This window comes from Gadus chalcogrammus, chromosome 12 (genome assembly GCF_026213295.1).
Source record: "Gadus chalcogrammus isolate NIFS_2021 chromosome 12, NIFS_Gcha_1.0, whole genome shotgun sequence".
NCBI classification, from domain to species: domain Eukaryota; kingdom Metazoa; phylum Chordata; class Actinopteri; order Gadiformes; family Gadidae; genus Gadus; species Gadus chalcogrammus.
Window position 1 is genome coordinate 19,065,583 of NC_079423.1, and position 17,489 is coordinate 19,083,071.

The 17,489-nt window shown below is 44.1% G+C and overlaps 1 protein-coding gene across 1 annotated transcript in view; it reads left to right on the plus strand.

Moving 5' to 3' along the window:
- Positions 1-13,084, plus strand: part of LOC130392745 (microtubule-associated serine/threonine-protein kinase 3-like) — a 145,165-nt gene extending 132,081 nt beyond the window's left edge. The window contains exons 20-21 of the mRNA XM_056603254.1: positions 9,242-9,447; positions 11,424-13,084. Of these exons, the coding sequence (XP_056459229.1) occupies positions 9,242-9,447; positions 11,424-13,084 (1,867 nt within the window). The remainder of the gene's footprint in view (positions 1-9,241; positions 9,448-11,423) is intronic.
- The last annotated feature ends 4,405 nt before the right edge of the window (positions 13,085-17,489 follow it).

Below are 17,489 nucleotides of genomic sequence, written 5' to 3' on the forward strand. Positions count from 1 at the left end.
GCATTGAGTATGTATTTTTATCCAAAGCAAGAAGGATGTCATTTACAACTCTTGTAATAGCAGTTTCAGTTGAGTGGAAATTCCTGAACCCCGACTGGAAAGGTTCGAAGAGATTGTTCATCGTCAGATAATCAACGATTTGCTTTGCTCCAATCCTTTCCTGTACCTTGGACAGGAAGGGCAGATTCGATATAGGCCGATAGTTCTTGACTAATTCAGGATCTAGGCCAGGCTTTTTGAGTAGCGGTTTTATCACAGCAGCCTTGAAATTGGAAGGAACAATTCCTGTTGAAAACGAGAGATTCATAAGCGAGAGGATTGCAGGCCCCACCGTGGGAAGAAGTTCCTTAAGAACCCTGGAAGGGAGAGGATCCAACATACAGAGGCATATAGGCAGACATTTCGTGGTCTCAGAAAGGCTGATAACCAGACATATGTTGAATTTGCTCATAATAAAGAGGTGAGAAACCAGGTCATGTTTTGTCTGAGTGCCTAACTCTTAGAAGAAAGCGGGAAAAAAAGGGCCTCGCCTAACGCTTTGACAGAAATGCCTATTGAGTGTGGTTCAATGGAATCATTTTGTCCTGACAATGCTAAAAGAACTGAGTCGTCTGATCTTCTGAGGGAAGAGTTCCTTCGTTTCGTGTCTGAGGGATTTGTTTCTCCAAGTGAAGATTCTGCTCCTCAACCCATTCGAATTCTCCGCGATACTGGGGCTTCCCAGTCGCTTTTGTTAAGAGACGCATTGCCCTCCTGTGGAAATGAAGACACTGAAATGGGTGACTTCATTCTTGTTCAGGGTATTGAGGGGAGGATTGTGACTGTACCTCTGCACTCTGTGTTTCTGAAGTCAGTCTTAGTAACAGGACAAGTTAAAGTGGGACTTATGTCCAGCCTCCCTATCAAAGGTATTTCTCTTTTACTCGGCAACGACCTAGCTGGTGGGAAAGTCGTCCCCTCGGTTCAGTTAACCTCTAAGCTGAGCACTGAAGATGAGTCTAATTTAGACATTGAGATTTTCCCTTCATGTGCAGTGACTCGAGCTATGGCCAAAAAGGCAAAAGAAGAGGAGGACTCTGTGCAATCTAGCACTTTGTTAAATCAAGACCATGATCATTCAGAGCAGTGGTCAGATAGTGGCTCTAGTAAGTGTTCAGGTTTTGATGAGTTGTCAGATACTTTTCTTAGTACAGTCTTTGAGAAGTACAGTAGTAAGTCACCACAAGACGCTGGGAACGATTTACAAGTGTCTGATGATTTATCTTTGTCAAGAAAGCAGTTGATCACTGAGCAAAGCAGTGATCCCGAGATTGCTGAATTGAGAGAAAAAGCTCTCCCAGATGACGAAATTGTCAAAGTACCAGTTGGTTATTACCTTAAAGATGGGGTTTTGATGCGGAAATGGCGTCTGCCTGATATTCCTGCCAGTGAAGATTGGGCAGTCGTCAATCAGGTTGTCGTACCTAAAGTTTACAGGAAGGACATACATCTTGGTGTTAACAAGACTGTTAACAAGATAATGAAGCAATTCTTTTGGCCAGGTTTGCGCAAAGATGTTGCAACCTTCTGTCGCACATGCCACACTTGTCAAGTGGTGGGTAAACACCAGTTAGACCCTCCTGTAGCACCATTGAAACCTATCCCAGCCTTTGGTGAACCTTTCTCCAGGGTTATTGTGGATTGTGTAGGACCTTTACCCAGGACGAGAACTGGAAATGATAACATGCTGACTATCATGTGTGCCTCAACGAGGTGCCCTGAAGCAATTCCACTTAGAAATATCAAAGCAGTTACTATTTCTAGGGCCTTGATTAAGATTTTCACTTCGTTTTTGATCTGCCTAAGGAGATCCAATCTGATCAGGGTAGTAATTTTACCTCCGGAATGTTTCAGCAGGTTATTTATCAGCTAGGAATTAGACAGATCACTTCAAGTGCCTATCATCCTGAGAGTCAAGGGTCGTTGGAAAAATTCCGGGCCACTCTCAAAACCATGATTAGGACGTACTGCTATGAGAATAAGAAGGACTGGGATGAAGGAGTTCATTTGTTGTTGTTTGCGGCTAGGGAGTCAATTCAAGAGTCTCTTGGCTACAGCCCTTTTGAGCTGTTTTTTGGACACCAGGTAAAAGGAGCGTTGGCCCTGCTGAGTGAGCAGTGGACTAACAAAGATACTCATGTCAATCTGTTGGATTACGTCCTGAATTTCAAAGAGAGACTTCATAGAGCCTGTGCGCTAGCCAAGGATAATCTTGTGGCAACTCAAGAGAAAATTAAAACTTGGTATGACCGCAAGGCTAGGACCAGGACATTTAAGCCCGGAGAAAGAGTACTTGTTTTGTTCCCCCTGCAGTCCAATCCTCTGCAGGCAAGATTTTATGGTCCCTATGAAATCTATTCTAAGGTTAGCGACCTCAATTACATTGTGACAACTCCAGATAGGAGAAAGCCAAGGCAGTTGTGCCACATCAACATGTTCAAACGCTACCATGACAGAGCTATACAGGCTGTCTCAGTTGTTAGCCAGGATGAGAGTTCTGTAGATTACCATTGTCAGGAGGAGGAACCCTCCATCAAACCTGAAGTCATTCCTTGTAAATTGACCAATTCTGAGATTTTGCAGAACCTTGATGTGAAAATGGCACATTTAGACCCTTAGAAACAAGCTCAAATGAGGGACTTGGTGCTCAAGTATCAAGATTTGTTTCCTGATGTTCCTAAGAGAACCCATGTAGCAGTCCATGATGTTGACGTAAGTGACGCTCAACCAATCAAACAACATCCATATAGGATGAGTCCTGAGAAATGTAATTTAGCTGAAGAGGAAGTGGTTTGCATGTTAAAGCACGGCGTCATTCAGCCATCACACTCCAATTGGAGTTCGCCATGTGTGTGTAACCGGTACCTGGTGTCTTTTAATGAACACTGCTACTAGTTTACAATCAATAATCAATATATGGGCCAGACTACCAGAAGATTCTAAGGTTCGTTAAGGAGAGATATGGTAACTGTCTGCACCAGAAATGACACACGGAAACATATATATATTTCAGATATATTTCAAAAGTAAGAGAATTTTCAAAGCTGTTTTTCTCTCTTACCTTTTGGTTTTATTTATTTAAGTAGGAAAAATGATAAACGGAACAATTATACCTACAATTATTTAAAATAAAATGTGGAAAGGATTAAAATGATCACTAACACCTTTCTTATTTACACCCTTATTTTAGGTCACTAAGAGTCAACCCTTTCAAATAAAACTTACACAGGTTTCAAAATACATCTGAATACTTAAAACATCCCTAAATAACACATTTCAATTACACTAATAAAACACAGTAAAAAATGAGATCAGCCTATTCTAAGGGTTCGATCTGTCTCAGTCCATGTGAACAACACAATATCTAAATAATTCAGTCTCTTGTTCCTACAATGCTGCAGAAACGATTCGAATTTGCCTTATTGTTGTCCAATAGGATCGCTCTGATGGGGTAGCTCGCCAGTCTGCACACCGCTGCGGGACCCCAGGGAGGGCGAGCAGGATACAGACGTTCCAGGGTTCAATATCTTTTTTCGATCCACACAAAAAAACCCGGCCTTGACAACAAAGCCAAAAGACTCATTATTAGTCTGTCTATCTTATACATTTCAGTTAATTTTCTATAAATAATATCATATTCTAGGTAACTTAACACAGTTTAAAACATAAATGATTGACACTTAACTCTAAATAAACCACTTCAAAAAAACATTTAAGTTGTATTTTCTTTCTGTAGTTAATATACTCAGCAAGCTATAGATCACTGGAAGAATTTATCATTTCAAAACTAGCACCATTAACTCACAGCTTTACAGCTCATATTGTTTTTCACCATAAGGCAAATAAACACATCTAGCAGCATCACTGACACATCAACACACGGCAACATCACACAGTGGAAAAAATGCTCAACCCACCGCTAAAGCTACAGTCTGCCGGCAGACCAGCAACGGGCCTCACATCCCCTCCCCCAGATCAGTCACGGCACGTCACGTGCAGTGTCACTGCGCACTATGCAAGAACGTTAGAAAAAAACGTTAGAAAAAAACGTTAGCTGCGGCTAGTTAGCAGCTAGTAGCGTCTAGTTAGCGTGCTGTTTACCACACTAAAAGCCCAATTCTAAATCTAATATTTACACGGAAGGCTAACCAAGGGTTTCGAAATCACGGTGTGGGCTTTTCGGGACTTTTAGTGACGCGGGGAATCTCTGTTCATGTAGCCAACTGTTTAAAAATAGTTGCTCACGATCTCTCTCTTCTGTGGCTCGTCCCGAAAAGGACGAATCACCGTAACTGCCGTCTACTGGCGGTTAGAAGAGGCGTGTCTAACTTCTTATTGGCTACTGAGCCAGAACAGTTGCCAAGCGATCTATTTTAATTGACAGGTGATTTAACAAATCACACCATATTAATCAGTTATCATAAAATAAATGCACTTATTTTCAGTACCTTCCTCTTAAATGTCTCTATTACTTTTTGTGTCACTATTTAAAACGACAATATACAAGCCATGTATTTCTTTCTGAAAAGTGACAACTATTCTACTGGGTTTTGAATAAATTCTGTTTAAATTAAAAGGTGTTATGCAACCCTGGGTTACATGTGCTTGTACCAAAGCCTGATGGCAGTACAAGATTTTGTACTGACTATAGTAAAGTTAATGCTGTTAGCAAGACTGATGCTTTTCCAATCCCAAGGGTTGATGATTGTGTTGACAAAGTAGGGCAGTCAAAGTTCCTCACTAAGATTGATCTGTTGAAAGGTTATTGGTGTGTTCCATTAACTGAATGTGGTAGAGAAATCTCTGCTTTCGTCACACCTTCTGGGCTGTACGAATACAATGTTCTCCCATTTGGAATGAAGAATTCGCCAGCCACATTCCAAAGAATGATTCATTCTGTGATCAAAGATTTGCCCAACACCAGTGCTTACATTGATGATTTAGTGACTGGGAATGAGACTTGGGAGAATCATCTGGAGGATGTAGGAAGACTGTTTGAGAACCTGTCAGAGGCCAACTTAACAGTTAATTTGTCCAAGAGCGAATTTGGATGTGCCCATGTTACTTATCTTGGACACGTTATTGGCCAAGGTCAGGTGGTGCCTGTTGATTCAGACAATGAGGTTCAGACAATTATGGCTTTTGCTGCTCCCACGGGTAAGAAAGCCCTGAGGCGATTCTTGGGAATGGTGGGGTATTATCGCAAGTTCTGTAAGAACTTTGCTGAAGTCGCCTTGCCATTAACAAACTTGCTCAAGAATAGAGAGAATTTTGTCTGGAACGAATCTTGCCAAAATGCATTTGACAAACTGAAGTCCATGTTATGTAATTATCCTGTACTCCAGTCTCCTGATTTTAGTAAACCATTTTTCAGTGGCCGTAGATGCTAGTGATGATGCCGCTGGGGCTGTGTTGTTACAACATGATGAGAGTGACAATGTTGAGCATCCTGTTGCATACTTTTCCAAGAAGTTCAACCGGCATCAGATCAACTATTCAACAATTGAGAAAGAGCTATTAGCTTTGATTCTAGCACTGCAACATTTTGATGTTTATTTATGTACAGGTCAGAAACCCCTCATTGTATACACAGATCATAATCCCTTAGTGTTTTTGAGTAAGATGAGAAACAAAAACAGAAGATTGTTAAACTGGAGTTTAATTTTGCAAGAGTATGACATGGTAATCAAGCATATCAAGGGTAAAGATAATATTATTGCTGATTGTCTATCTCGGTGTTGAGATGTTGAAATTGTAGATAGACCTGTCTCAAAATGTTCCCTTTAAGGGGGAAGGTGTAATGAACCTACATTTATACTTTATTTCTACATTGTTTTGTTTTATTTTGACATGATTCTGTATTTTATTTGCGGTCATAAGGTAATCTAATTTATTTTTGTCAATCATCAGATCAGCATGCGTGGTTAGTGATTGTTGATTGGCCTATTCCTGATTGCATGCGATATATAGCGCAGAGAATTACGGAAGGGGGGCGGCTTGACTCTATCCGAACCCGTGGATGCCATATCGGTTGGACGTCTCTTCACTCCCTCCGCTCTCGTGGACACCTTATTTTTGGATCGTTTGGACGTCTCTTCACTCCCTGTGTTTAGGGTAGAGGGAAAAAATGGTGTAACTTTGTGAATAATAACAAACCTTGATGCTGAAGTTGTAGATAAATATTCGAAACTCATCCATGACTCTCTGTCTGCCTTTGCTGCCATTTTAACACGTAACACTAGACAGCCAGCAAGTTGCAATGGCTATATACTATACGTCTTTCACGCACGTCAAAATAAAAATCTGATATCAGATGTAGTCATGTTTGCATAAACATTTCTGATCAGAATAGATTTCTATTCGGAATAGATCTATTCCTATCATGTGATCCGAATTGTTTATATGGCATACGGCGGCGACATAATGGACATCTTTTATGTTTTTGCTTTTAATGAACGCCCAGCAGGAGAGAGATTTTCTCTGAACAGTATTCCGGTTGAGGCGTATATATGATATTTTTATTCAGATTGAGCTGTTCTTCCAATTCTAATCAGATCAGAAGTGTCCATGTAAACCCGGCCTTGACAAAAGGAGGCCGAACCGAACTGATTCTTCTCTCTCGTTCGTCTCGTTCGTTCTCAGACTCGACTCCTCCCAGACCCGCTGACTGGCTGACTCGCTGTTCGTTCACTGCCTGTGAGTGATGAAGAGGGAAGAGGCTTAGTGAGCGAGCGTCACTAAGCCTATTAAGTCTATTATCTTGCTGATATGTTAAACATCCAATAATCCACTACACCCCCCATCCCGCTGTGTTTGGACTTCCATGATCGTTTGAGAATGAGAACGAGGGAGGAGCAGAGTCTGACTGACTCAGCTGAGAACATGCATTCCATGATTCGATTCACTGCTACCGGAAACTCGACTGAACGAACAAACAAACAAACGATTCTGAACGACTCTTCTTGGCGAACTGATCGACGCGAACTGAATCAAGGAAAATAATCATTGAATCCATCATTACTGCCCAGACAGCCAGCCAGTTACCATGGCAATGGCTAGCCTACTGTAAGTCTTTCACGCTTGTCCGTCAAAATAAAAGTCTGACATCAGATGTAGTGATGGGTCGGTCGCGAACGGGCCGGTTCAAAGAGTCGGCTCTTTTAAGTGAACGATGGGACTCGGCTGCCGAACGCGAGATGTTTTAAATTTTTTATATAGAGTTTGACTAGTCAGAATGATATGAAGATCTCCGCGCTACGGGTGCTCCTTGCATGCTATGCGTGTGTGCAGTGACTGACTGACAGGTGTATGCATGCAACCCAGGCCCCCAGGAGCAGTGCATACTTCCGCAATCTTCTGGAGTCCCTGAAGTAGATGTCCCCGTTCACTCCAATACAAGTGGGGAACAGGAATGTATCGCCGCAAAATAATTGTGGATATCAATCAAAGGCTCGTAATTATATTTATATCATGTACTAATAAAATGTAAGTTTTCTCTTTTCAAAACGCCACCTCAAGCGTTTTATTTTATTTATGTATTTTTTGCAGGAGAAGGAGGGGTTGGCAGCTGAAAGGAGTCGTAGTGAAACAAATGTTGTTTCGGCCCGGCATAATAATTTTTGAATAATAATTGTTGTCCAGATGGCAGAAGGAGTGTAATTTAAAGATCACATATAGAGAATCATCGGAGGGATTAACTTATACTTCCAAGGTCGGTAAACAATGCGACTGTGCTCGCTCAGACCTCTCGCTTATGATGCTACAATGCTAACAATGCTACGAGAATATTATTTCTGAATCCGGCAAGTCATGCGCTAGGGAGTGGCTAGGCGCCCATGATGTGGAAGCAAATCTCTCCTTGATGTTGCCCTGCGCCATTGAGCAGTTTTCATAGGAATGAATGGGCGGCCATGTTTTAGTTCGCTGTCCTTTCTTTAAGGTCCATGATGCAACCAGGCCCCCAGGAGCAGTATATACTTCGGCAATCCACCAGTGCTCAGCGGCCAAGCCTGGTATTGCAGTTGTTTTAGCGGCTGTGGACAGGTCGCTCAATTCATGGGGCCAAGAAGTAGATAACTCCGTTCACTCCAATACAAGTGGGGAACAGGAATAAGTCTCTGCAAAAAAATTGTGGATATCAATCAACGGTTCATAATTATCTTTATACCATGTACTAATAAAATATACGTTTACTCTTTTCAAAATGCCACCTCAAGCGTTTTATTAGCCGTTTTATTTTATTATTTTTTGCAGGGGAAGGAGGGGTGGGCAGCTGAAAGACGTCGTAGTGGAACAAAAGTTCTTTCAGCCCGGCATCCAAGAGGGCTCAGTTCACGGCACCTTTAACTTCTTGGGTTAAAGGTACAAACTAATCTAAAATAAAATAATAATATAAATAATACAATTTGTTAAATAATTGTGGCCTAGATGGCAGGAGGAGTGTAATTTAAAGATTACATACAAAAGGATGTATTGAATAATTGAAGTGATATATAGGCCTACTCATAGGTATCATAAGTCAAAACGGGCTACATTTGGCTGAATTATAAAAGGTATAAGTGGTAATATGAAGAGCCGTTTTGGAGCTGAAAGAGCCTGCTCTTGTTGGTGAGCTGATCCAAATCTTTTTTCTTTTACACTCCGGGACCCATTCAAAACTAGTTAACTCAAATGTCTGTTTTGTCAGTGGGTTTTGACGGAGTATGCTTTAGAAACATGGTTGGTGATTGTTTTAATATGTTATCTTCCGGTTAACAAGTTTTTAAGGCATACTAATGCAATATAACCATTCCTACCAAGCACACCACACATCCATGCATGGAAGACTTCTATTTAAAAAAGATATACTTAGATCTACCCTTGGCAGTCCATGAAGTGTTGTGGGATTATGTTGGACTCATGAACATGGGGTCTTCTGTTAGACATGGCATGACATCAAATGATTGTTTACCATCATGTATTCATTAGGCCTCCACCATACTCGTCATACAGTAAGTCCCCATCATGGTTGCTTTCAACTATATTTGCTATTATTATTATTGTTCTTCTGGTCGCTTTTAGCCAATGATTTTGTATGAATGTTTAATAAGCCCTAAGGGGTTAGGGCAATCTATCTCAAAGATGCCTTCAGCTAGACTGTGGACCATTGGGATCAAACACAGAACCCTAACCTTACTTCCCTCCTCCTCCTCCTCCTCCTCAGGCGTCGCACCATCCTGAGGAAGCTCTCCAAGCAGAGCACCGTGATGCACAGCAGCCGCAGCTTCTCCTCCGGCCTACACCACTCCGTGTCCTCCAGCGAGAGTCTGCCTGGCTCTCCCACCCACAGCCTCTCCCCCGGCCCGGCCACACCCTGCCGAAGCCCCGCCTCTCCCTGCCGGAGCCCCGCCCCTGACCACCAGGTCACAGGTGAGCAAGGCAGGGCCCCATCTTTTGATATGGAGATATTGCAAAGTATGAAAATGGTGATGTGTGTATACTTTCCTGAAATTAGGGGTCCTACGGAAAACTTAGGACCCCTAATTTGTTTGTCAGTATTTTTTTTTATAATTTTTAACCTGACTTTTTGTTTCCAAAAGTTATAAAAAGTGGCAGGCTTGTAAAATGCGTAAGATAATCAAAAGCTCTCCCAGAATAACTCCTGGATGGCGCTATAACAAGGCCTGGAAGTTCAGCATTTCAACAGGCTTCCATTACCAGTAGGAAGGTGCAATATGCATTAAACTTGTTATACTTGCACCATTTGTCATGATGAAAAACGTTCAAATCGCAACCCATACGGTTACAACATCTCTGATGTTTAAACAGCTCTGACATTGTGTCAAAAACACGTAGGCTCGGCTGTCGAATTTGATGCATTTGTTTGAAGTTGCCTTTCTGAACGTCTCTTTGATACTGGATTTTGAAACAATATGCATTAGGAACATGTAAGGTGATTGTCATGTGCCATATTACCATACCGACCAAGTTCACCATACCTCCACGTACGGAAGATTTATATTCCTCAAAATATAGTCTAATCTGCCATTGGCAGTCTACATGTCCATGTAGTGTAGTAGTATTGCGTCGGACTCATTACCATGGATTCGCTGGTTGAAGTCCAACCTCAACCAACTATTCTGTGAGACATGGCATTACACCAAATAATGTTTAGCATCATGTATTCATTAGGCCACCACCATACTCATAGTCATACGGTCATGGTTGCTTGCAACTTTATTTGTTTTTGTTTGGTTCATCAAAATCCAGTATGAATCTTGGATTAAAGAGGCCCTAGTGTCCAGCAGCTGGCTGCACCAGCAGAACGTAAGGTCCCACTCAGGCTCAGAGTGGGTCCCACTCAGACTCAGACGTTCGACTTTACACACGCAACAAAAATAGCAGTTGCACCAAGCAGATAGTTTCAACGTAACGCTAAGTTACAACTTATATTTTACACCTCCACTCTAGCTGGTGTAAGTTCCATAATAACGATAAAGACCGTTAAATACGTTAAAAGATTTCAACACAAGTGATGGCTATTCGTTTTGAGCAATGGGAAGAGGAGTTTCAACACATGATTTGTGCCGGGAATGGATTGTCGGTGACCGTATCGATCCATTTCTTCAGTATGATGATGTTGATTTATATGCGCAATTTCGGTTTTGCCGGGCGGAGTTACTGAGAATAACCGGCCTTCTTGACAGCGACCTGCAGCACAACACAAACCGAAATTCGGCTCTAAGTCTAGCGATGCAAGTGTGTTTGGCTCTGAGATATTTTGCCACCGGGTCTTCTCAAAACCTAGTTGGTGACTCGGTCCAAATAAAAACAACTCGAGCCCACGTACAAACCAACATTTCATGCAATGCATAGCCAGGTAGAGGCTAACTCAGACAAAAACTCACGACACACACAACGAATAGCATACAAAGCATATTTATTTATTTATTATAAAATCCGCCATCAAATAGCTTAACCTCACGCCTATACCGTCCAAGTAAATTTTAGAGAATAAATGACTGAAACTGTTTTGTTTGTCCTCTCATTTGGGTGCTACTGCTAACGCGTCTTCACTCGGATAAGGTGGAAACTTGCCAGTACTTCCTGTTTACATTGTTGGCCGTCAAAGATTGGCTTGAAATTATCTAAACGTCATTAAAAGGGACACTGGTACAATTTACGCACTACTAGTAACATTACAACTTAAGTTATGGTGGTGCAACCAAAATTTAGAACACCTTTTAGTTTGATACTAGCTATGTCGAGCGTAGGGTTAAGGCAGACTTTACACCCGAACTTATGATCGGCTTTACGTTCTGCTGGTGCAACCGACTGCAGGTGTAACTCTGTATTAAAGAGGCCCTATGTATTAAAGTGGTATGTTCCCCTCTCTGCCCCTCCAGACTCCAACCCCCCACAGAGCATGTCTCCCTGCCCCAACTCCCCCAGCTCCTCCTCCACCCACATCCGGCCCAGCTCCTTGCACGGCCTGGGCTCCAAGCTAAGCACCCAGCGCTACACCAAGGTGGGCCGCCGCAAGTCCACCAGCAGCATCCCACCTTCACCACTCGCGTGCACCTCCTCCTCCCCCGCCTCCTCCTGCTGCCCCCAGCCCCTCTCCCCTCAGCGCTCACCCTCCCCACTTCCGTGCCTGGCAAAGACCCTGCAGGCATACCACGGCACAAACCTTTCGCCGCCCACCATCGTGCGGCACATGGTGCGCCCACGCTGCACCGATCACCCCCGCTCGCCGCTCCTCAAGCGGGTGCAGTCGGCCGAGAAGCTGTCGGGTGGCTACCACTGTGACAAGAAGCAGTTTGCGCCGCGGCGGCACACGCTTGAGGTGCCGCTCTACGGCGAGGTGGACCTGCTGGGCGACGCGGAGGCCGACGGGGGGTTAAGCGGCGGGCTCCGCTCCATGGGTGACCACGGGCGCCTTGGTGGAGGGTACCTGGGCGGCGTGCAACGCTCAGAGAGGCTGGTAGTGATGAGGAAGCTCAACCTGTCGGAGCGTCGCGACTCCTTCAAGAAACAGGAGGCAGTGCAGGAGGTGAGCTTTGACGAGCCCGACGAGAAGAGCAGCCCCCGGGTCATGGTGACCGGCCCCTCTTCCTCCTCCACTCCCCTACTCCTCAAACCATCCTCAGACCCCCATACCCAGCCGAGGCCTGCCCGGGGCACCTACCAGCTTCAATCCAGAGAAGAGGTGGAGCAGGAGGCGCCTCCACTTTTGAGGCGGTTCACCATGGTTCCCCAGATCGCTGTGCAGGGTTCAACAGAGAGCGAGGACCAGGAAGAGTGGGAGCCCTGCTCCGACGGAGAGGAGGAGGAACAACAGCAGCAGCAGGTAGTGGTGGCTAATTCCCTCTTATTACCACAGCGACCGGAAGCGACTCCCAGTCCGGGTATTACCACTCACTTTCGAATGGAAACCTCCACCCTCCTGCTGAAAGACCAGAAGACCCCCAGCCCATTGCTGAGGGACCTCGGGACCCCAAGCCCACTACTGAGAGACCAGGTGACCCCCAGCCCCCTGCTGAGCGACCAGGTGACCCCCAACCCCCTGCTGAGAGACCAGGTGACCCCCAGCCCCCTGCTGAGAGACAAGCCGACCCCCAGTTCCCTGTGGAGAGACCAGCTGACCCCCAGTTCCCTGCTGAGAGACCAGGCGACCCCCAGTTCCCTGCTGAGAGACCACGAGACTCCCAGTTCCCTGCCGAGAGACCAGCCAACCCCAAGCCCCCTGCTAAATGACCTTTGGATCCCCAGTTCCCAACTGAGGCCCCCTGACTCCGACAGCCCTGCTGAGAGACGAGCAGATCCAAAGCCCTCTGCTGAGAGGTCAGCCGACCCCCACCGCCCTACTGAGAGGCCAGCCGACCCCCACCGTCCTGCTAAGAGACCAGGGGACCACCGGCCCCAAGCTGAGAGACCAGGAGACCCCCAGTCCCCTGCTGAGAGACCTGGGGACCCCCAGACCTTAGAGGCTGAACACCCAGCCTGGGAAGGCCCCCAGGACGAGCCGCTAGCAGCGCAATGCTGTTTACATTCAGATCTTCCTTAGGAGAGGTGGAGTCCCAGCTGTTCCAGAATTGTTATTTTTTCGTTGTTGGGGAAATTTGAAGTTTTATTTGAAACTGTTTGTTTTTTTTAACTGTCAAAATTTTCCTGCAGACATTGCAGGCTTGTCCGGGTCTTATTCATTAAATTTAGAAACTATGTTGAATAATTAACAGAACGAAGTGGGTCATGGTCGCTGCAATGATTTAGCCAAGCCTAAATCATGTTCAGTCTTCATAATTCTTTAGTTTTTGTGTCCCTTGACTGGATTTTTATATAAATGTCTATATTTTTATCTGTCACAGAACAAATTTGTTTCATATGTCATGGTTGTCTCGGGACCAAAAGGCACAGGAGTAATAGTTTGCTTAAGCTCTTCAGAGAATATTTTGCTACGGATATTTTCTTCCCCTTACTGAAAGATTTCTAGGCTTCCAGGCAGTTATTAAACAAGCTTTACCAGGAAGTGATGCTATGAATTATGGCCTTAAATTAAAAATAAATTACCATGAGGTAGGATGGGGTGTGCACCTTGGCTACGACATGTCCCATAAAAAACTGTGTTAACGTGCCAGCATGCAGGAGAGCCCAACAGTGGTCTCGCTGTTTAAGCCATATCTTCTCTGGGGCATTAGAGGTGTTCTGTAGAGGCCTTGTATCTCAACTATTGTTTACAAAAGGCATGTCCCATGCTCATCTCAGATAACCATTCAAAATTAGATTAGCTGTTAGCATCCACACTACACTCGCTGCCAGGTAGCCTGCAGGGTGTGTAGGTCATCGCTAACATAACCGCTCCTTCTACAGACTGGTGCTGCAACGATAGCATGAGCTAACACCTCAAATGTCTGAGGGTAGCCTGGATGATTATTTTTGGATGATAGCGAGAGCAGCTGAATTCACAGCTGAGAAAACATTCATGCTGTGAAACATAAGCAGGGGAAGAAGGGTAATATGGAAACGTGGTGGGTTCTTGGCTCTTTCTTAATGCAAAAGAGACTCATTCTAGTTCCTCTTGCTGTGACATGCCTATTCCTCGTATTTGCCGTGTAGTGATGTTTACATGTTGGGGTGAATTTTGACTAATTGGTTCCATCAGGAAATGGAACTGTGTGTGTGTGTGTGTGTGTGTGTGTGTGTGTGTGTGTGTGTGTGTGTGTGTGTGTGTGTGTGTGTGTGTGTGTGTGTGTGTGTGTGTGTGTGTGTGTGTGTGTGTGTGTGTGTGTGTGTGTTTGTGTGTTGACTAACTATCGTCCAGCCGGGGACTTCAATATGCGCTACAACACCGAACGATAGAAGCATGTTATAACTTGGTTTAGGGTGGCCAATGGCGTGCCATTCTACTAGCTGTCAAGCCGGATCTTATGACCCCCTGTTCTTTTCCTTTTGTGATGTCATGATTTTGTCACAATGTCATGATTTGCGTGTATTCATCGTCCGTGCCGGCGCAAAGTGCGTTGACAGTCAGACTGGCAGGAACACATCCACACTGCTCGTCCACAGCAGCATGAGGAGGGGATATGTAACTATGTTGCTAGCTGTTTACTCTTTACACACTGAATTGTTTACAATGTCAACAATGGGATATACAACCCTCCCCCCTCTCCCCCTTTTTATACTCTTGTCGCTCTCTACGATGACATCCCTCTTCAAATAAACGGAAGAAAACTAGAATTATTAACTGTCTTCAAAGAGTGAGCCATTGAGGGTCTAGAGGTGGACCGGTTCTCCCCGGTGGTTCTGTTCTGTTCAGTGCATGCTGCATGAGATGAGCACAATGCTGTAATACTTGACTGCATGGTGGCCCAGTCGCCCCGTACTGTGGTACTTATTATATGGTGAATCAATTAAACATCTGTACTGTTCCACTATGCTGTTTTGTCCTGTTCAATATATAGTGTACAACAACCTAATGGAAATGTAGGACCACTGGGTAGAGGATAGTCTAGTGATTCTGGTTTCAAACTCCAATAGAGCCCATAAAGCTGTTCATGAAGCTCTGTCCACTCTAAGCTAAGTGGCGGGAAGTTTTGGGATTGTTGATATATTATTGTAAACAGGTAGGGGCAGGCCAGATTTTTTTTTTGGTGTATTATTTTATAGGATGGTATTTTCTTGTTTACGATTCAACTTGTCAGTTTGGGCTTTAATTCTTTTTGCATTCCTGGGCAGATCATTTAAAAAAAGAGGACATGGTACATGGTGCATCAATAGACAAACATGTAGATACATGTGAGACAAAGCATCGATAGACAAAAATGAAAAAGTCACAAAGGACGGTATCAAGCATAACGGAAGACAAAGCACACATATTTTACAAAGAGGCTACATAAATACGTCTAAAATGTCATCACTTTGAGAAATTTTATTAAATAAATATTGCACTAGATCTTAATGTTGTTGGTTTAACATAAATATTGATGTATCGAAATGTAATGCGTTTGAAAGAAGGAACTCTAAAGCGCCTGTTGGAAGGCAGGAGCTGATATTCTCTGTGTAAGAGATGTGGGAGACCACTGGAAATGTATCTGGCCAGCCTGAGCATGCTCTTGTTGTGGCCTTACTGGAAGGTGTGCTACAGATGATGTAGCACACCATTTGTGTTAGAATTTTAAATTTGATATAGTTCGCCCTATCTTTGACTGAAAGGCTACTCTGATAAGCTGTACAACAATAAAGCATTACACTCTCACTGACGTAAAGAACAAAGAAATTATTTGGTTAAAGGAGACATTATGGTGTTTTCCCAACAAGCAAACAAAGTATTTGAGTTCCAGAAAACATGTTTGTGAAGCTGTTTGCTGGAAATAGCTTTTAGGAAAAAAATATCGTCTACCGCTATTCCCCTCTGTTTCAGTCCCTTCAGAATGCGCTGTTCCTGGCGTCTGTAGCTTTGATGCAAATGAGCTGCTGCCCATTGACCAATGAGCTGTCAGACTGAACCACATCATGGAGGAGAAGGGATTGTTGCAGTTTGCTGACTCCTGGAGCTCTATATCTATATTATATAATATAACATAATAATAATATTATATACAGTATTTATATAATCTATCTAATATCACGGCCAAAAGCTATGTGCGCCTCGGATGATATTATGAATAATAAAGACTGTGTATGACGTCTCCGGTACTTCCACAAGTAAAGACTAGTAGTGGGGGATATCTCGGCCACGGTTGAGAAGAATTGGGGGCAAGGAACTTTGGCATTGACTCTCTGAAGTCCATGAACCGCGACATGGAGAAGAAAAGGATTGTACTCCGGGAGCTGAGCTGCCGGACTGCCTCCGAGCTCCCCGCGCCGGAGCTGCCGGCCGCCGTTGAAGCCGTCCAGCCGCAGTCCGGCAGATCGGGCTGTGTACTCCGGGAGCTGAACTGGCGCCGAAGCTATGTTGCAGCTCCAGCGGATGAGCAGCTCCGGCTGGGGTAGCTCGGCGGTAGTCCGGCAGCTCATTAGGTAAGGCGAGTTTCAGATGAGGCATGCGGCTTTGTTTGCCATGCGTCAGAATGCATTCTGGGATGAAAAACGTCAGAAATACCTGTTATAACTTACGATGCGACGAGTCACCGGGGGCCTCTAAGAATAGTCAAATCTCCTAACCTTTATGCCTCCTTTCCTTAAAGGGGACCTATTATGCTTTTTCGACTTTTATGACCTATAAACGTTGTTATAATGATTGATAGTCATGTTTAACCATACTAAAGTGTCAAATAATGACGTACATGCATTCGGACGTATTCCCTGCTGACAGTCTGGGGTGGCTGTGCAGAGCGCTATACACTCGGGACAACGTTTGCGATTCACTTGTTCACATTTCCAGGACCTCGTCTACGTAGAGGCAGTCCTGCCACGTATGCCTGGTCAAATCTGCCCGTGCGCGCGCTTCAAGGAAGGTAGCCAATCACAACGGATTTGGGTGGCAGGAGGGGGGCTAGGGGGCGGAGAAGGACGCAACCGAGCGTTGACAGAGAATGCTGAAAGCGCCCAAATGAGAGGAGGAGTTTCCCGAAAATCTACATCGTTTTTTGTGTATGGTTAAACATGAATATCAATCATTATAACAACGTTTATAAGTCATAAAAGTCGAAAAAGCATAATAGGTCCCCTTTAACCTTTGTGTAAAACAACATCGGGTCCTTTCGAAAAGACAGCACTGTTTCAATTTAATTCGACTTCACTCTTCCCATGACGTCATTGCTTGGTGTATTGCTGACCTCTAGCGTCTCTTGTGTGAAACTAAAATTTTCCGAAGATTGACTTAAACAATCGCTCTATGATCCATACGTTCTTGTCGCATTGACAGTATTGGGAAAGTTCACTTTGTAGTTCAAAGTTCAGTTCACAAATTTTAAAATGAATTCATAATTGAAAAATATTAACGAAGTTCATCGTTCCAAAAAATTAACTAG